The sequence below is a fragment of the Rhodnius prolixus genome, unplaced genomic scaffold (assembly GCF_049639745.1).
Source record: "Rhodnius prolixus isolate KJV_2025 unplaced genomic scaffold, Rpr scaffold_2, whole genome shotgun sequence".
NCBI classification, from domain to species: Eukaryota; Metazoa; Arthropoda; class Insecta; order Hemiptera; family Reduviidae; genus Rhodnius; species Rhodnius prolixus.
The window spans coordinates 56,709,179-56,727,354 of NW_027411592.1; the positions used below are offsets into that span (position 1 = coordinate 56,709,179).

Here is an 18,176-nt window from a genome sequence, read left to right on the forward strand (position 1 = left end):
ATTGGGTGGAGCATATAACTCTGGTCACCCTGTATATATATATTTTTTTTTTTTGGTTTTCTTGAAGGCCGGAAATAATTGAAAAATACAAAAACAAAAAAATTAACAAGTGTAGAGAATAATAAAATAACTAATGAAAAAATCAACAACAGGGTTAATAATAATTGTAAAAAAAAGAAGTTATAAAATGAAAAATTAAAATTTAGTAATCGTACATAAAAGACTAATTTGTACATTTCCTCTCCCACTTTTATTTTGTCTTTTTAAACTTTTAATTCAATTAAAACTTTTTTTGTTTGTAAATCAATTTTGATTTTATTTTCTTTTGAGCTGGTCAACCCGCAACTCCCTATTTCTTTTTATTAGAGAGAGAGAGAGAGAGAAAAGAAAAGCTCCAAGACATTTTGTCTAAATGCAAAAATTCCCTGAAAAATATACATTTTTCTTCTAAATATCCTTTTTTTTCTTTTTATTTTTTACTTATACCTTCTAAAAATGATAAGTTCTATCTAATAGACCCCGCTCTCACCTTTTGATTTCGTTTTCAATTTTTATTTTAAGTATGAAAAAATATCTTCAATTACTTTTTTCTAAAACTTTTACCATTATTTTTCACCAGAAAGTTTTCTGTATTTATAATTATTTTCCATGGTGTTATTCAACATTTTTTTTACGATTACTGAGAAGTAAAATTGACGGTGTTTACCTTTTTTGATTTAGAAAAACAACAAGAAAGGAAGTGAATAACTCATATTTTTTAAAATATTAGAAAAATACATTTATCTATATTTACTTACTTTACTTAAGAGTAGAAATATTGATTATAAAATTTACTTTAAATAAATAAAAAATTTAAACTTTTTTTAAACAACTAAAAAACGATAAAAATTAGACCTGCATATTGCGCTTTCTTTTATGTAGGCCTAAAAAACATTTTGATAAAATACTTTTTTTAAGAATTCAACGAGAATTTAATGATATACTTAATTTATATTTATTATTATATATAATATAAAATCTTTTACTTTATTTTAAAATCTTGAAATTATTTTAAATTTTAATTTTTGGTAACTGATAAATTATTTGGCAAGAAAATTACATATCAGTTATATCACTGCTTTGTATTTCCCTTTTCCTTTTGTTTCATTTATAATTATTAATATTTATATTATACACATATAAGTTTCTTTTGATTTTAATAATAGGTGTACTTGTAATCCAGAAGAATAAAGCAGTAAGATTTTAAAGATAAACTATTTTGTTTAAATTTCTCTTTGGAAGTTCAAAGGATTCAGGATTTCTTTTTGTTTGTAAAAAGAACAAAGTGTGAGAGAATGAAATAGGATTTATTTTATGTTTTCTTTTAAACATAATTAAAAGAAATTTTAACTCAATCTTTTATTATATATCAATTTCTTTTTTATATATATATTTTTTTTTTTAGTTTTGTTCTTTGTTAAAGATAAAAATACTGTTGCGTTCATTCTTTTTTAATTATCTAACTTTTGTTCAGTAATATTTGTATTAATTATTGGTTATCGTTGGTTGAAGGCTGTTGCTGTTGTTGTTGTTCTTTAGATGATGTAAGGTCCGGTTCTGACTGTAATGTTGCTGCACTCGGTTCACTTAAAGCTGTTGTAGCAGGCGTTGGATCATCTTGGAAAAGTGGATTTTTCACTTCCATTTCACCTGTCTAGGAAAATGATCACAATAATGTATGCGTTGAATCTAGGAGCAAAGTAAACCTTACGTCTTTAAGAAAATAGATTCCCCATCGAAGGTATATATATATATATATATATAAAAAAAAAAAAACTAGCATGAGCTGATTAAAGAATTACGACGAATAGTGGATGTTGGTAAGAGTTAGAGAAAAGGAGATTGGTCTGGTTTGGTTATGTTCTGGAATAAGCCTACTAAGGTGGTCAAACAGGCCGTTAAAGAGGGTTTCCAAAGGGGGTTATTATATGATGAGATGTGGTCTGGTTTGGTTAGAGAGGCGGACTGTAGCAAGATCAAGGGAAAGACTGCAGATTACTTGGATCGCCTTCTTTATCAGCTAGGAGAATAGGATGAGAATAATGGAGTCCATAAAACGCTAAGCCCGCACTCACTTAGTCCACGATAATTTCTTTCTTCTTATTTTAGTAGTTTGTACTTTAGTTTATTTAGTGCGCCTGAAATTCTTCGCATTTAGCTACTAGGATGTAGCGAGAATATCCCTAGATTATCGTACTGTGTATATTGGTCCAATATACAAGATCTATTATAATTTCCTAGAGTGTCACTACTTTATAGAAAAATCGGGCACACCAAACCGAAGTTGTTAGCTAAAGTCTTGAAGATACTATCCAACCCTCATACGATATGACTTTTCACCTTTCGTGGAAGGAGTAGTAAGACGATCTTGTATAAAAATCGCCCTTAGTTAGGTACAAATCGACGAATTGTTGATTCTGCCACATACTAGCACAGAGTAATTATTGATATCTTTTTTTTTTTGAATGAAAACTGAAGAATTATCAGTTCTGGCCCAGTGAAATGCCCTAATGGTTTTGAAAGGTGAACAAGAAAAATAATATCTTAATTATTTAAGAACCTGACGAGACTAAAGAACCTAGATGTTTTATTTTTCAAATGCGAATTTATAAATGTTTTAAATGAAAAACATGAAATGTTTTCTTAGTAATGATGCTTCATAATGGCAGTTTTTCATACCTAATTGAAAAATTGATACTGATTGATACCTACATATTTGTAAAAACAATGGTATACTTACTGGTGCTAAACCAGGACATTCATAAACTGTATAATCTCCCTCTTCGTTTTCATCATCAGAATCTGCTTCTGATATTGAACCTCGACGTTCACCTCGCGAACTGTAAACATTAAAAATATATATATATGTATTTATAATTCATTTATTGAATTAATTAACCTCTGTAATTTTCAAATAATTGCCACTGTGCACTAGTAGAGTGCAGTCGATTTGTTCGGAATGTTTGGAGAAGCAATTCACGAGACGAGACTCTCGGATAGGAACTCAAAAATCCAATATACTGGATCACTTCGTTTCAGTCCTCTGGTGAAAGTTCTCTTAATTGATTCTGATGGAGTAAGTCACTAAAGTTTAGATCAGATAAGGAAGATCTCGATGGAAACTTAGAATGGTGTGAAATTTGTGTTAATCGTGGTAAATTTTGTCTGAAATCTTTATTCTGTAAAGGTTGGAGGTTTAGAGAGAACCTAAACTTGGTAGCCAGTGCGTTGAACTATTGCCCTGTAGATCAGTTTTAAGTTGTAGTGGTTTTTATTGTGTTTTCATTCCACCATTTAACCGTTGTAACTGCCAAAATCTGTTGTCCAAAGTCTGCCTATTATCTTTCAAGTCGAGCTTAGTGGTTCCAGATTAGTTTGAGATCTACACAAAGTCCAAGATAGCGTATAAATCGTTCTAACTTATAACTGATAATTTTATTATTTTATGTGACAGCAACCTTTCCATGGCAATTATTTGCTGTTTGGTCAGCTGATAATGGTACATCTGTGCGGAATGCGCTAATCTTCTGTCGCCAGTTGGTGTGGCCTCCTTGTTGGGCCCTGTTACGCCATAAGCTGGATATTCTACATCCGCAGCAGCTTTTGCATTTCTCTGCAACCTGAAATAAAGCCTATGTTTATTTAAATGTCTCTTCAAAATTTCTATTCGTACTTAATAAAATGAATCTAAATAACTTTTTGCTTTAATGCGGTGATAATTTTCTTTTAAAGAACATCAAGTTAGGGAAGAGACAAGCTTAATGGTTTAGTGCAATAGATTCTCATACGAAGATTCTGAATTCAAATCAATCTGTATACCTTTAGATTTTTTCTTCCTAAGAGCTTCAAACTGCTCACTAAACAATAATAGCTAATATAGTTATCTGTTTCGATTGAACTTTAACAGGCGACTACCATTGCACTGAATTCTTTAGGCACACAAAGTAAGAAACAAGACCTCAAGAACACGTCTAAAGCTACCATACACAAATCTTCCAGAAAAGGTTTTCTTGAGGTGATGCAACAGGATTTCTTTTCAAAATAATAGTAATAAAGTGGTGTTATAGTCAAGAGATAGTTGGCTTTTTTAGCTGGAGGAATCAACGATGTTCAGGAGCAAAAAAAGGTGCAACAAACTACATTTTAGCCAACCTAGTATTTATTTATTGATGACTAAACTAAAAAAGACTCTTTTTCGACCAAGCCAGGAAATCGAATATCTCAGATCTCTTAAGAAATTCCAGGGAATCTCTAACAGCTAAACTAGATCTTAAGTAATTTATCGTCTCTCTCTAGATACCACTATAAATATTTGTAACTTCATCTTAAAGTAGCAATTTCATTAAATTTTATTATACAAATGAATGAAGGATACGCTATGAGAGCATTAAAATAGTACAAAAAACAATGCGGATTAATCCTTGTTTATAAGTAGCAAACTTTGATGACTAAAACTCCTACCTGACAAATCCGTAGATAAGAAGCGCAATACCGGAAACTGCGACCACACTGCTTCCAACAACCAACGCTGTGAAAGTTTAAATTTACAATTATTTATAGATAAATAGAAGAAACCTATTATTAAACACTAGAAATCTAATAAATGTAATTCACCTATCAATAAAATATTTTCTTTAGTTGAATCGAAATCAATAAGTGGTGTTTTGTATACCATATTGTCATCTTCAGAAGTATCTTCAGGTTGTACGTTATTTACCATCATTGTATGTTCACCTAAAGATGGATTTTCTTTTCCTAGAAATTAAATTTAATTAATTAGCAGTTTTGGAAAATTAGAAAGGCAATAGTTGATATTTTGAAGGTAGATGTTGGTTAAGACCAAGCAGTATCAGATTATGTATAATTTCTTTTCTTGTTCTTACATACTCCTTTCTATTAACATTTCTTAACCCTTTCTGCAACACTTACTAAAGTAATAAATGAAATGTCAATAAATCACTCAAAAGCAGATATATGGTTCTTTCTTTCATAAATTCTAATAAAATTACTTAGGCTGGAAACATAGTGGAACGGCGAGCAAAGTGGCGCTGATAGCGAAGAGCGAAGCGGCAAAAACAAAAACTAGAAATAGATAGAGTTGCTCTATCTTCGCTTTGTTCGCCACTATGCGCGGTCCCATATGTTTACTTGTGTTTGATTTCGCCGCTTCGCTCTTCGCTATCAGCGCCGCTTTGCTCGCCGCTCCACTATGTTTCCAGCCTTAGCATCATTGTGCCAAATTATTAAGGAATTTAAGTTTTGTTCATTTAAATTCTGCAAGGTTCAATCTGCAACGATTTAAGTTTTAATAATTTATTCCACTTAGGCTGGAAACATAGTGGAGCGGCGATGATAGCGAAGAGCAAAGCGGCGAAATCAAACACAAGTAAACAAATGGGACCGCGCATAGTGGCGAGCAAAGCGAAGATAGAGCAACGCTATCTATAAAGAGTGGAGCAAAGCGTTATGACATGTTTGATTTCTTCGCTCTCATCGCGCTCAATTTGTAAAGGTTATTTTTCAAAGGTTATGGATATTGATACATTTATTAGTTTAGTTTGTTTAAAGAAACCTCTGTGGGACCATAATATTTGCGAAGCTACAACAGTTTTTAACAATTAATAATTAATCGTTAAAATTAATTAACAATTAGTAGTTAATGGAGAATTCAGGTAATTTTTGCTACATTTAATTTGGTTCTCAATCCCTTAATGCTAACTTTCATCTAAATACTAGGCAAAATTAAATTAAATTTTCACGTCCTACTACTTCTGATCAGAACGAATTCTCCAATCCTTCTTCTGTAGCGTCGTACTACTCCAGTTTTTCAGATGAACAACATTAATTTACGACTGATTTAGTAATTATTAGTAATAATAAAGTGATTTAATAAAATTATTGTTTTTTTTTTTAATTGACTAATTTCTTTTTATCTGCGTATATTTCTATTTTGTTTTTATTTATTCTATTCTAACCTTAAAGTAACTGCTAGGATTAATGGGGTTACACAGATTTGTATTTAGTTAATTTTTCCATATTGTGCCTAACTTTTGTTGGGAGTTGTATTATTCAAAAACAATAAAATTTGATTTTGATTAATGGGGTTACACTGGGCTAGTATATAATCAAATGTTGATAAGACATACGAAAATACGCATGAAACTTGCCAGGATGCTCCCGAAGTTGATGGTACAAGTGATGAAATTCACCAAGTTCATTTCTAGACTTATTTATGTCATGCACACTGCAGCTCCTACTACTAAGCTGCTGCAAATACCAAAGTTTCAACGAAGAATTTTCATATAAAAATAGTTCCTCCATCTTGTTTTGTCAAAAGGAGAACGCGACTAAACTCGTCACTATGTGCATGCGACTCTTTGCTCGCTGCTCGTCGCTCTCTTTGATTTGAAGCAGCTATTATCGCCGCCTTGCTCGCCGCTCCACTATGTTTCCAGCCTTATAGCTAATTTTAAGTTAATGATATTAAATTTAAATTAATTATTTTTCCCTTCCGAGAAATATACTAAATAGGTGAACCTAAATCACTATGTTCACTAAACATTTTTTCAAAGAGAATATAGTTTTTTTATGGTAATTACTGGAAGCTTTTTTAAAAAATCTTGAATACGGTGCTAGCTTCTTTCATCTAGAGCTTTTGAAGAATGATTGACAAAAGATACTGAGTGTATTATAATACATAAATTTAATAAAATTTACAAGAAAAAGGAGTAAAATTTTGGAGACCAGTTAACAATTGATAATTTCAAGAGAAACGATTATGAAAAAGGAAATATTTTCAAGACGCTGAAGAATATAACGATACTAGAGAAAACTGCATGCTTAACAAACGATTGAACATGATGAATGATTGTATAGCTTTAAAGCCTAAAGGACTGAAAAGTTTATTGAGTTGAAGTACGGCAATTTCATATTAATGAAGGTTGTCTTTGACGAGAGAAGTAAAATCTATCATTCATGGAAGACAATTACATCATTTTTAAAAGTGCTAGGATAAAAGCGAATGCAAGCAAAAAAACATCTGCAATAGTTGGGAATTGGTTGAGCGATTGAATTTTTAATTCTTTCTCATAGTTCTAAATAAAATTTACTTACTGCTGAACTCTTCTATAGGTGGTATAGTAGCCGTTTCTACTGTCTCGAAAAATCTCCCATCAGAAGGTGGTACGGCAAATTGTGGTACACTTGGATCGACAGGCCTATTTACTGCGTTGTATGTGAACATTGGAGCAATTGGTTTATACTGTGGTCTATGCCTTGGCGGGGGCGGCAGCCACTCGTCTTCTGAGCCACCGTCGCCCCCTGTTAAGCCCACTGCTCCTTGGGCCGCCTGTAGACGGCCGGACATCATCTGAGATAGGTAATCTTGCATCCATCTCTCTTCATATTGCGGATATCCTTCGACTGGAAATAAATTAAATTAGAAATTTCGACACTAAACAGGAACTCTTTCAACATTCACTAATTTCTAATTAAGATTTGAACAACAGAATGCTAATGAAAAAAAGTGCTAAAAGTAGTTAATGGAATCGCTTCTACATTGTCTATTCAGGCTTTCTAAACGAATGAAGTCCACAATGTCAAAATAGCGTCCTGATAGGAGATACAATTATTCATTTAGGAAAGTATTAAATAGTCTACTGTTGGGTTCACCGCTGGAAAAAAAAAAACCTCACTCCACAACATCCCTTCCAAAATAAGGGTTCCTCCACAAGATCCTAGAACCTAGAAAAACCTTAAAGAAAATATTTATCCATTCGAATTGCATCCAAGGCTACAACCTCCTTTTGAATAATGTTGTACTTTTGAGGAAGAAGTTAGCTTACTCTTTGCTTGGACTGATTTGAATGTATCCATCAAATCTTCTCTAGTCTTTATAACAAATGACAATGATTCTTGAATTCTCACAAGTTAAAATTAACATCCTAATAATACATAAGTGTTAAGAAATATTGATAGTCTCATTTAAGTAAACAATGAGCCCAGAATAAGAAACCATATTGAACTAAAAGAGCAATGGACAACCTAGTCAGAATTCAGTTGTGATCGTGCAGAAAAGATTGAGCAAGCAAAAGCCCCGAAAATGCTGAAGAAAAGCAAACTCTACTGAAAACAGTGGCGAACCTAAATGCAAGATGGCTGGATAATCTCCATGAGAAGGATGGGAAATGAGGAGGGATTACCCCGATTGGTGAACACTTAAAAAAGCATCTTGAACGTAACTAACTTTGTAGCATTCTCACGCCTTGACGGTTCCTTTTTAAAAGCTAAATAAGTCACTCAAGTTTTGTTGAATTTGGTCCAAATATCCAAAAAAACAAACTAAATTTAGGAAAGAGATTTTTCTCAACAGAAAAACACAAGGTGATAAAAATTTTATGCAACTTTTTGTTTTTTCTGATGAAGGAAGAAGGATGCTCCTTTTTGAAAGGGAAGTTGTAAAATATCGTATTGTTTAAAATCAACTGATTGCAAAAAATAAAAGTTTCAACTATTCTATTTCTTGCCAAAATTCAACTTTGAAAGTTATAAATTATGGACAAGTAAAAACTTATTTTTCAATTTAGAAATACTTTAAAATTGTTTTACTCTAGTAAAGATTGGAAGAAAGCTAGTTTTTTTATAAGTACCCATTTATACACATTTGAACAGAACGACTAAACGTAAAACTATTTAGAACGCATTACTGCAGCATTGGAAATTCAACTTTACAAATACGTGAAGTTAATGTAATGCATTTGTATTGAAGATAATGGTACAATAAAGTTTTTATTAGTTGGTGCAACTCGCTGAATTTTCTGGTTCAACTATCCTCATACAAGAAACAATATACTATTAAATAAGATTCATCAATTCAACTAAAAGTTTTTAAATATCACTCTACACTATCTAAAAATGGGAAAGAAAAACTCCTTCTTTTCTTTTCTCTAAGAAAAGATTTATATCAACATGTTTTAAGTGAATTACATTGTTTATGGATGCAATAAATTCTGAGACTTACCCCTTGTTCTTCTAGATCTCCACGTGGGTCGATAAGTTTCGTATTCTGAGGAAGAAAAAGATAAAATTTTTAAAATTACACATTCAAGAAATTTATATAAACAAAAAAATTATATTTTGAAACTCACGTCTTTCACTCACTGCAATTGCTACAATTTCAGCGCATTATGCGAGCCTACATTTGAATATGATTACCAGTTTTGATTTCTTTCCATTTCAACAAGGATAAATCCAAGAAAATACAGTACGGTCAATACAGCCTTTGATACCGTTGACCAACATATCCTGCTATCTAAACTACAATCCCTCTCTTTTTCCAATAGCACCCTCCGTTGGTTCCAATCCTTCCTGTCTAATCGTTCCCAATTCGTTGTCACTCCCGATAGTAATCCTTCTTCACTTCTTCCTTTGTCACGCGGTGTACCTCAAGGTTCTTCCCTATCTCCCACCCTCTTCTCAATTTACATCAATGACCTTCCTCTTTCCATCTCTCATTCCCAGTATCACCTCTATGCTGATGATTTTCAGATTTACATATCCTTTTCCCCGTCGGATTTGTTTGAAGCTGTATTTAAACTTCAAGAAGACCTCAATAACATCTCAGCATGGGCCACGAACAATAAGCTTACCCTGAATGTAGAAAAGACCAAAGCTATAGTTATTGGCTCCAACCCACTCCTTAAATCATTGGCTCCTCTTCCTAATCTTTTCCTTTACAATACCCTAATAAAATATTGTTCCTCTGTGAAAAACCTTGGTATCACTTTCGATCAAAACCTATCCTGGAAAAACCATGTTTCCCAAATCTCTCGTCGTTCCATCCATATCCTTAAGCAGTTTAATAGTTCCCGTCACCTTTTTCCAATTAAGACCCGGCAACTCCTAGTTTCCTCTCTTATATTCCCCCATTTCGACTATGGTTGTTTAGTGTATGGCGGTCTATCTGGTGATATTGAAGCTAAGCTTAAGCGCCTCATGAACTGCTTCATAAGATTTATTTTCAGCATTTCCAGAGACTCTCGCATTTCGCACTGCTACGATGAGTTGAAGTGGCTTTTTCCTGTCTATCGCCGCCAATATTTTTTGGCTTCTTTCCTTTTTCAAGTCATCCAGTCTCAAAGGCCTTCCTATATTTTTCAACTCCTTAAGTTTAAATCCTCCATCCATTCCCGTAACACTAGATCTCGCTCATCTGATCTTTATATTCCCTCTCACCGTACCTCATCCTTTGACAAGTCCTTCCTCATACGTGCTACCTCTCTATGGAACTCCTTGCCTTCATCTGTCCGCCATGCTCCTACCCTATCCATCTTTAAATCCCGTCTATTCAGTTATCTCCTTTCTATTCAGCTTCCTCCGAAATTCTAATTGTTTTAATTTATTTCCTTAATTTCTGCTGTTTTATTATTTTATTTTTACTTTCATTTTCACTTATTATATTTTCACTTTTGTAAATATTTATTTATTTATTTAATTTCTCTATAATCACAGGCCAAACTGTTAAGGCCTCTATTTGTACCTGTATTTATTCTTAGGGGACAATTGTCCCAGAATAATAAATTTCTTTTCTATTTCTATTTCTACGTTGTATCTGATAAATGCCATATGTACGTATAAGTTATACCAAATTGTGTTTATAAAATTCACATGATAAGAACTTAGTTTCAATTTGAAATAGATTGAAAGGAATCCTCGGTTGGGATTTTGAAATTAAGTGCTGGCTGATGGCTGGCAAGGTAGTCGCAAGACTAAGAAGAAATGTAAAATCAGCTGGCAGTTTTAAATATTATTTAATGTTACATACGTTATTTCTACGAAGCTAAATTTAATCTGCTGGTAGTTTTAGCTATTATTTAATGTACACATACATTTTATGTATACATAATTTTTTTTTTTTTTTTACTGCATTATTTAAGATGATGCAGTTCAAACGGATCATCTTCAAAAGAAGTAGATATTCTAGTTTCAAATTCAGCCGTAGATTTCTTCTCTGTTGAAAATGAGGAATCTAACTTTTTTAAAAAGATTCACTAATATGTGTAAAATTTTAATTGGCAATAAACTTTACAAAAAACAAAGAATTAAGTGGTGGCCACGATATTCAAATTTAAAGTAAATACAAGTTTACTATAAAAAGCCACATAAAGAAACCACAAGAATCTTGCTGCCAGATTTTAAATGAAATCCATCAAAAATATCTGAAGTGATAATAATATTTGTAAGAATACAAATTGCTTCTGTGATTTTCTGTTTTTAGTCACTTTTTTTTTACGGAACATGCAATAATTTTTTTTTTATCCCTTAACTTATATTTCCTGAAAAACAAGACAAGAAGGAAGGGAAAAGAAAAATACGAATATGGCTTACCTTTCTGTTTCAAGTTGTAATCATAAGCATCATCGTCGAGTTGGAGATCTGGAACAAATAAAATATATATAATTTAGCATATCAAAATATTATGTTAAAGGATAAAAGAAGTAAAAAAGTATTCTCAAAAAAAAGTGAATAAAAGGGATAACAAGAAAAAAAAAGGATAAGTAAATTGATATGTATTATGAATGCAAAGGGCTCTCCTCTAGCCTCTATAACTTCTGAAGTTTCCAATTAATGTTGTAAATTCCATTCACAACTTAACACGATTTCTGACATTAATTACCAATTAAACGGAATGATGTTGTTAATTATTCGATGGGATTCTCGCTATCTCTCTCTCTCTCTCTTTGATCCATTCACTTAAATTCTGCTAAGTAATGAAATTATACATCTTGGAAACTTATCTACTCAAGTATTTTGCGGTTACACTTTACTTAAAATTTAATTTAAAAGGGTCTTAATACAGAATAATTTACTGATAAAGAATAATTTGAAAAAAAAGGGGGCAGACAACTTCATTTTGTGTTATAAATCAACTTAATTAAGTTTGTTGTTTACTTAGGTTTGTTTTTAGAGGATTTTTTGATTAGAAGAAAGTGCTGTTTAGTGCTTTCTTTTTAAAAACAAAAAACTGTTGTAGTGTAGGTTCTCAAAGTGGGTTCCAAAAAAAGTTACCTATAAAAGAAAATAGAGTTTACTTCCAATGAAGTAAAATTGTAATGTTCAAATATTCGAAGTTAGGAAAAGTAAAAAATTGCAAAGTAGTTTGAGAGGACTAACGGATCATCTATTTGACTTCAGGTTTATGATCCCTTGTGTAATTTGAGTAAATATCACTATCTATCAAGACTGCAAATACACAAATAATATTCCTAGCTCACTTCATTTTGAATACAATAATAGATGGGTTATAAATTTGTTTCTTAACATATTTGAAATGAGTAAAAATTGAATAAAGTGCTGCTTGTCGAAACGAAGAATTAAGATCGCATTCTTCGGATCACGGACTATAATTAAGCTTTCAAAAATTATTCTCTAAGGATTTCTGTCGAAGAAGGTGAATAGTCTGCATAAGAAAGATTAAATAATGAAACGTTAAAACTTCAGAACAAGAAATGTATCATTGCCCATCATTTGGCTAAATATTCTTGAAATTTGTGAGAAACAATGAAGTATACGTTTTAATTTTATTGTTAAACTTTAAATTTGTTTTAAATGAATCTCCGTATATAATGATTGTAATCAAATAATACTACAGATTTTATGTAACTATAACTATGCTACTTACAACTTGTTCAAGTACTCCAACACTAAGTACTTTTGAAATTGATTAAGTGAAATGTGTTCTGCAATTCTAAAAAGATTGATAACCACTTGTGTACACTTAAATTGATGCAAATAACACATTAATTCAGTACTTACTGAAAATAAATCGGATATGTTTTCACAATCACTTACAATTCAATTTATAATTTGGTAAGTTTTGATTAATTTTAAGTAAATAACCTAAAACATTTTTATACTCCATATTTGGTGAGAAGCCGAAGTTTCTGTTTCATTTCACTGGACTGGTGCAAGAAATAGGTAGCCGGGATTTTGGTGTAGGTTTCTAGTCTATGATGTGCAGTGGTTGTTTTATAGGAACAGCGCGCGATGTACAAGTTCAAACCTGTAGCCTCTTCTGTCAAAACGAGTTATCATCTTAGACAGGAAAAGAAAAGTGATAACCATATCTAACGATAGGGTAAAACTAGCAAATAGCGTCCTGCCGGAGGAAATAGGAGCTACCCAAACCAACGCTGAATTATGGCCCCCCCCGCACATAAGTTTTTCTATTTTTAAAAAACCCTACACTGTCAACGTTTCTTCGTGAGTGAACTAGTTACCTGTACGTTTCACTTTAGTGCGCCTGCTGTAGTACTCCAATTCCTTACTGGTGAAGTACTTCCATCCAAGACTGAGTTATCTTTATCTTTGGAAGATGCTGCTATATCTCCATTACTCAAGAAGTAGTAACCTAATATTCTGCTTTCGCTATTATATCTTTTCTTTTCCATCCTCTTTAGGAGATTTTTACCACATCTAAAAAAATTTATTTTCCTTCAACAGTGAGTTCAGAAAATGGGGAAAGCTATTCTTCCGAATTTAGCTTTGGTTCTATTAGTTCTGTTTTCTTTTATTGAACTTCTTTTAAAAATCTTCAGAATTTTCTGCTTTGTGGAGTCCTTTTATTTGATAATTTTGTATTTTCTCATTCTCTATTACCTTTTTGAATGTGTTTTAACATAATATGCCAACAATTATCATTCCAATTTGTTTATAAAAATATGTTAGCACTGTTTTACGTTTACAAAGTAATAATAATTATTAAAACTTTTATAGCATGTGAAGTAAGCTTTAAATGAAGCTTTTTTTACAGTGTAGGTCTTTGTTTTAAATTATAGTTCAATGTTTAAGAGTTCAAGTCAAGTAAGAAATGAAAGTTATTCTTATTGAATTATCATATTTTTTTATGGATATAGAGTTTGTGGAAACGAAAATTTTTAAGATATATTTAATACAATCTCCATTAATCTTCACTCACTTAATAAACTGAGAAGAATTAATGAAAATTAAACATAAAAAGTAAAACTAAACTCTCATTAAAGAATTTGTTGAAGTTTGTTGATTGGAAATATACACGACATTGTTAAGAAACAGTTTTCCATTGTAATTCGGTTAGTAAATTGAAAAATTTTACTTTGATGAATCTGCTAATCAGTGGTTTTCCTTAGAAGTTTTAAGATGATTTAATTGGAAGAGTAACTTCGTCTTAGCAAACCCAAATAAAAATACCTAACTACGCTGGAATAAACAAACCCTAAGTTGGTTTATTATCATATCTGAAATTAGATAGACTCAAGATACACATTTTATTGAGCATATCAATATAAATGATGTTCATTTTTTACATTGAAAACAAAGAATAAACAGGGAATATATTTTTTTAAAAAATGGAATAAACAATGAGAAAAGCATACAGTATTTTTCTTAACTTTATCCCCCCATTATTATTTAAACAGCTGGAATTTTTTAATATTGCTAAGTCCTTGAATTTTGTTTGCATTATATTATACGAACAACGAAGCTCTTCTTCTTTTTTTATTATTAAATTTTAATATTTAATAAAATATAAATATTGAATCAATTAGGCAAAATTGTGATCTTTAATTATATGAAGATCTGGATTATTATTACTTTTATTTAAGATCATCAGCAACTGGGCCTTTTTCTTCAGAGCATTTTCAGCCCATAGACTGTCTATCAACAGATAGTGAGCCGAAAGAGAAGTCCTAGAAACAGAACATCTAAAGGCCTAAGCAATTGGATTCAAACCTGTGATTTCTGAGTGAGAATTCAGAGCACACTACTGTGCTAATTTATCTATCTATTTATTTATAAATTATATAAATTAGTGTATGAATTGGAGCACTCTCCCAAAATTTGTTGTTTCGTTTACTCTTTATTGTCGTTCTTTCTGATAGAATTTTCTGTCGGGTGCGATTAATGTTGCGGATTTTCACTTTATCGAGCTTTACTTTGAAATTCCTCCAAAGATTCTCTCTATACTACTTAGATTACGGGGGAAATAGATTTTGATGGAATTCTTAGGCTACTGAAACTATATTTAGGTACTCTCTGAATGTTTTTTTTTATCAATATGTGTATCGTTTCACCAAGTATTTATTAGGTTGTGTTAGAATGAGGCTAGTATTGTATTGTTGCCCGAAAGGGTGGATACTAGAGATTCATGTTTTAAGTTCCTTTAGACAAGAACAGAAAAGTTATTATAACATTTTGGGTGTTAATGCTGCAAGTATAAATTCGAAGGATGAAGAAATTACGTCTTTTAAAGAACAACTTAATTGCAGTTGGAGAAAATTTTCTTTTCTTTTAATGTGAGATTTTTGTTTTAAGTTTAAATTATTTTAAATGGCTACATTATTTTTTCAAGATCACAGACACTACTACTTCATATAAATTAGTCTATTAAACATAGCTACCGAAATCTTTGCCGTTAAGACTAACTAGTGCAGTTAGGTAGTACGCTCTTATTCCTAATATGGGTTTGTCTCTCGTTCTTATCGTTTATTTTGCAGACCATTACAAACGCTGCACTCAGACTAACAATACAGACCAAGCTATAGAGTTTTATAGGTCACGCTGGTAGGGTTTATTGCCTTGGAAAACCACTGCAGACCATCTCCATATACTGCAGTGGTTTGGTTGTTTAAGTGCTTTTCAACAACTCTAAACTCTGAAGGTAAATAAAACTTAGGACTGGCTGGCTGGCTCCTGGCTCTCTCTCTCTCTAGATTGCTGCCAAGTTGTAGCTTTATTTGAGAAAATGTAAATCATGGCGTTTGAAATAAATCTTTAAAGAACTTATCGTAGTAATAAAATGTGTGTTTTTTTTAAATGGTTTTGCATAACTATAATCAACGCTTTGACATCGATTTTGTGAGAAAAATACTTTATACAATTTGCTATTTTATTTGCAAGAGATTGTTACTAATATACATTGAAAAATGCAAAAGTTTAAAATGAATTTATCTTCTTAAATTGATATAAGAAGACTTATAGAGGACAACAGAAAACAACTAAAAATTTCAGATGATTGTAAGAAAGTAATGAAATTTAGGAATAATGAATTCAAGACCGTGCAACCAATTCAAACATTTAGAAACTTCCGTAATAAAAAGAAATGAATTATCTTGAGATTTGTGGCCACTTGTGGCTTCAGAAAGCCATGGAAGTATTTCGCTTTAAAGAAACCGTTGAAAGTCACAGAGTCTTGGTAAACAAATAAAGATCGTCTTCATGTATAAACATCATAAGATTTGAGGTTTACTACTATAAAATCTGAGCACTTATCACTTAAAAGAAATAGGGAGAATGGTAAATAAGATGAAAAAATAATTGACATTTCAGTCGTGATACATTTATTCTGCCGTGCTTTCACAACCTAGGGACTAGGTCATCTTCAAGGCCTTTTAGAGACCTTTCTAGGAACCTAGTCCCTAGGTCGAAAGCTCGGCAGAATAAATATATCACGACGAAATGGCAATTATTTTTTCATCGTATTGAAACTATGAATCAGTCACTAAAAATAATGAACAGAGAATGGTAAATTTTTAGGAAACGGTAGAAGGCTCTGGGTCTTTGGGGTTGGTTGCTGGAGGATAAAAAAAAGAATGTGGAGAAGATATTGATGAAAATGAGAGTCTGAAGATAGAAAAGACATACGTAGGAAGGACTAGAATAGTACTGTGGTCGACAGACCCTGGTCTTTGTTGTGCCGTTACGCCAAGGAGTAGATACTTTTAAAAACTCAGAAGAGTATTTCCAGAAAAATAATAAGAGAAGATTTAAAAAAAAAAGATTGCTCAATCAATCAATATCATTAAATCATTTTGTAATATATTTGCAAACACTCATTCCCCCACTTTTAGAGTTTAATATCCATTCGAGAAATTAATCATATTCTGACTATTAGATTAAATATCTCTGTTGAATAAGCAAACCAAGTGTAAACATCCAAGAAAGTTTAATTAAACTTGAGTCCCTGTTCCCTCTCTTACTGGGTAGATAACTGAATTAAGCGATAGAGTCAAAAACATCTACTTAGGAGACACTTCATGCTAACGCCGTCCAAGTGTATTTTTTTTTTTTAGCCAAATCTCTTTTCCGATGTCTTTAAATATATATTTTGTGATTTTTTAAAAATAGAAGTCCAGAATTTATTTTGTATTCAAGATGATTTTATACTCACTGATGATGTAACTTATAGAGTAAATTAAGGGACATACCACTCTTAAGGACAGAATATAGCTAAATTACAAACTGAAAGACCTATTGCGTCTTCTCAAGAGCCAGTGATCAGGTAAAGTCTGCAAAGTTGGCTTATGCTGCTACTTAAGCAGTTGTACCAATCAAATATCTTTTGCAGGTCCTATCTGCATGTGTTTTAATGTGTCAATGTAAAGGTTGTCCAGTGTTGTTAGGCTGGGATAGCCGCAGGGAAGCCAAGATCCCTGAAGAAGTGGCTAGTCCACTTCCTCCCTACGGAGTAACTCCAGTTTAGATATCTGCATGAGGAGGAGAAGTTAGCCTAAGGTATTGCAAACTCCTGAGATTTATTGTGGCGTTTCTATACTTAAGAACGTCGATTAGACTCTATTCTTTTTAAAATACTTGTCACTTGCTTTTCATTGTCAGTGTTTTAAAAAATCCAAGTGATGTGTGTTGATTTTCTGAGTGAAACAAAGCTTTGCCGGTCACCGGGTCTTGCTGGTACCATTCTCTAGTAAACTTGGGCGCGTAGTAACAATGAACTTAATTCACTGTTCCACTCATTACCGCTCGAACTTATTTTGCATCATACATCCTTCTGCTGGCTTCACTATTAAGTACTTTTTGCCTTGTTAAGAAATGGTTCTAGTCCTTAGGAAGTGGTATCCAAAACTGCCGGCCTTTCTTTCTTTTCCACGAGCTTTCCAAAGGAGTCTGAGCTTTTATCTGACGTTGAAGGGCTATTATATGCATACCCTCTGCACAGAACCCTTCCAACTTTTTAACTAAGGGAATCGTAGAGCGAGAAAAGTTTAGTTTTGGGAGCGGTTATACTTAATCTTTTCTCTCCACCTGGTATATCCAGGGAAGATGCCAAGTATTGGATGGGATTCAGTGTATAACCTGGCAAGCAA

At 32.1% G+C, this 18,176-nt stretch overlaps 1 protein-coding gene across 2 annotated transcripts in view; it reads right to left on the bottom strand.

Annotated features, from left to right (window-relative positions):
• Nucleotides 1–372: 372 nt before the first annotated feature.
• LOC141450045 (uncharacterized) overlaps nt 373–18,176 on the bottom strand; it is a 47,203-nt gene continuing 29,399 nt past the window's right edge. Inside the window, exons 1-9 of one of the 2 annotated variants that reach the window (XM_074120059.1) lie at nt 12,719–13,021; nt 11,425–11,472; nt 9,059–9,103; nt 7,153–7,461; nt 4,654–4,794; nt 4,501–4,567; nt 3,498–3,659; nt 2,780–2,879; nt 373–1,693 (exon numbers count right to left, since the gene is read on the bottom strand). In XM_074120059.1, coding sequence (XP_073976160.1) covers nt 1,529–1,693; nt 2,780–2,879; nt 3,498–3,659; nt 4,501–4,567; nt 4,654–4,794; nt 7,153–7,429 — 912 coding nt within the window. In that variant the 5' untranslated portion in view covers nt 7,430–7,461; nt 9,059–9,103; nt 11,425–11,472; nt 12,719–13,021 and the 3' untranslated portion in view covers nt 373–1,528. Of the gene's footprint in view, nt 1,694–2,779; nt 2,880–3,497; nt 3,660–4,500; nt 4,568–4,653; nt 4,795–7,152; nt 7,462–9,058; nt 9,104–11,424; nt 11,473–12,718; nt 13,022–18,176 lie in introns of those variants that run through there. The other variant, XM_074120058.1, reaches the window with a different exon arrangement.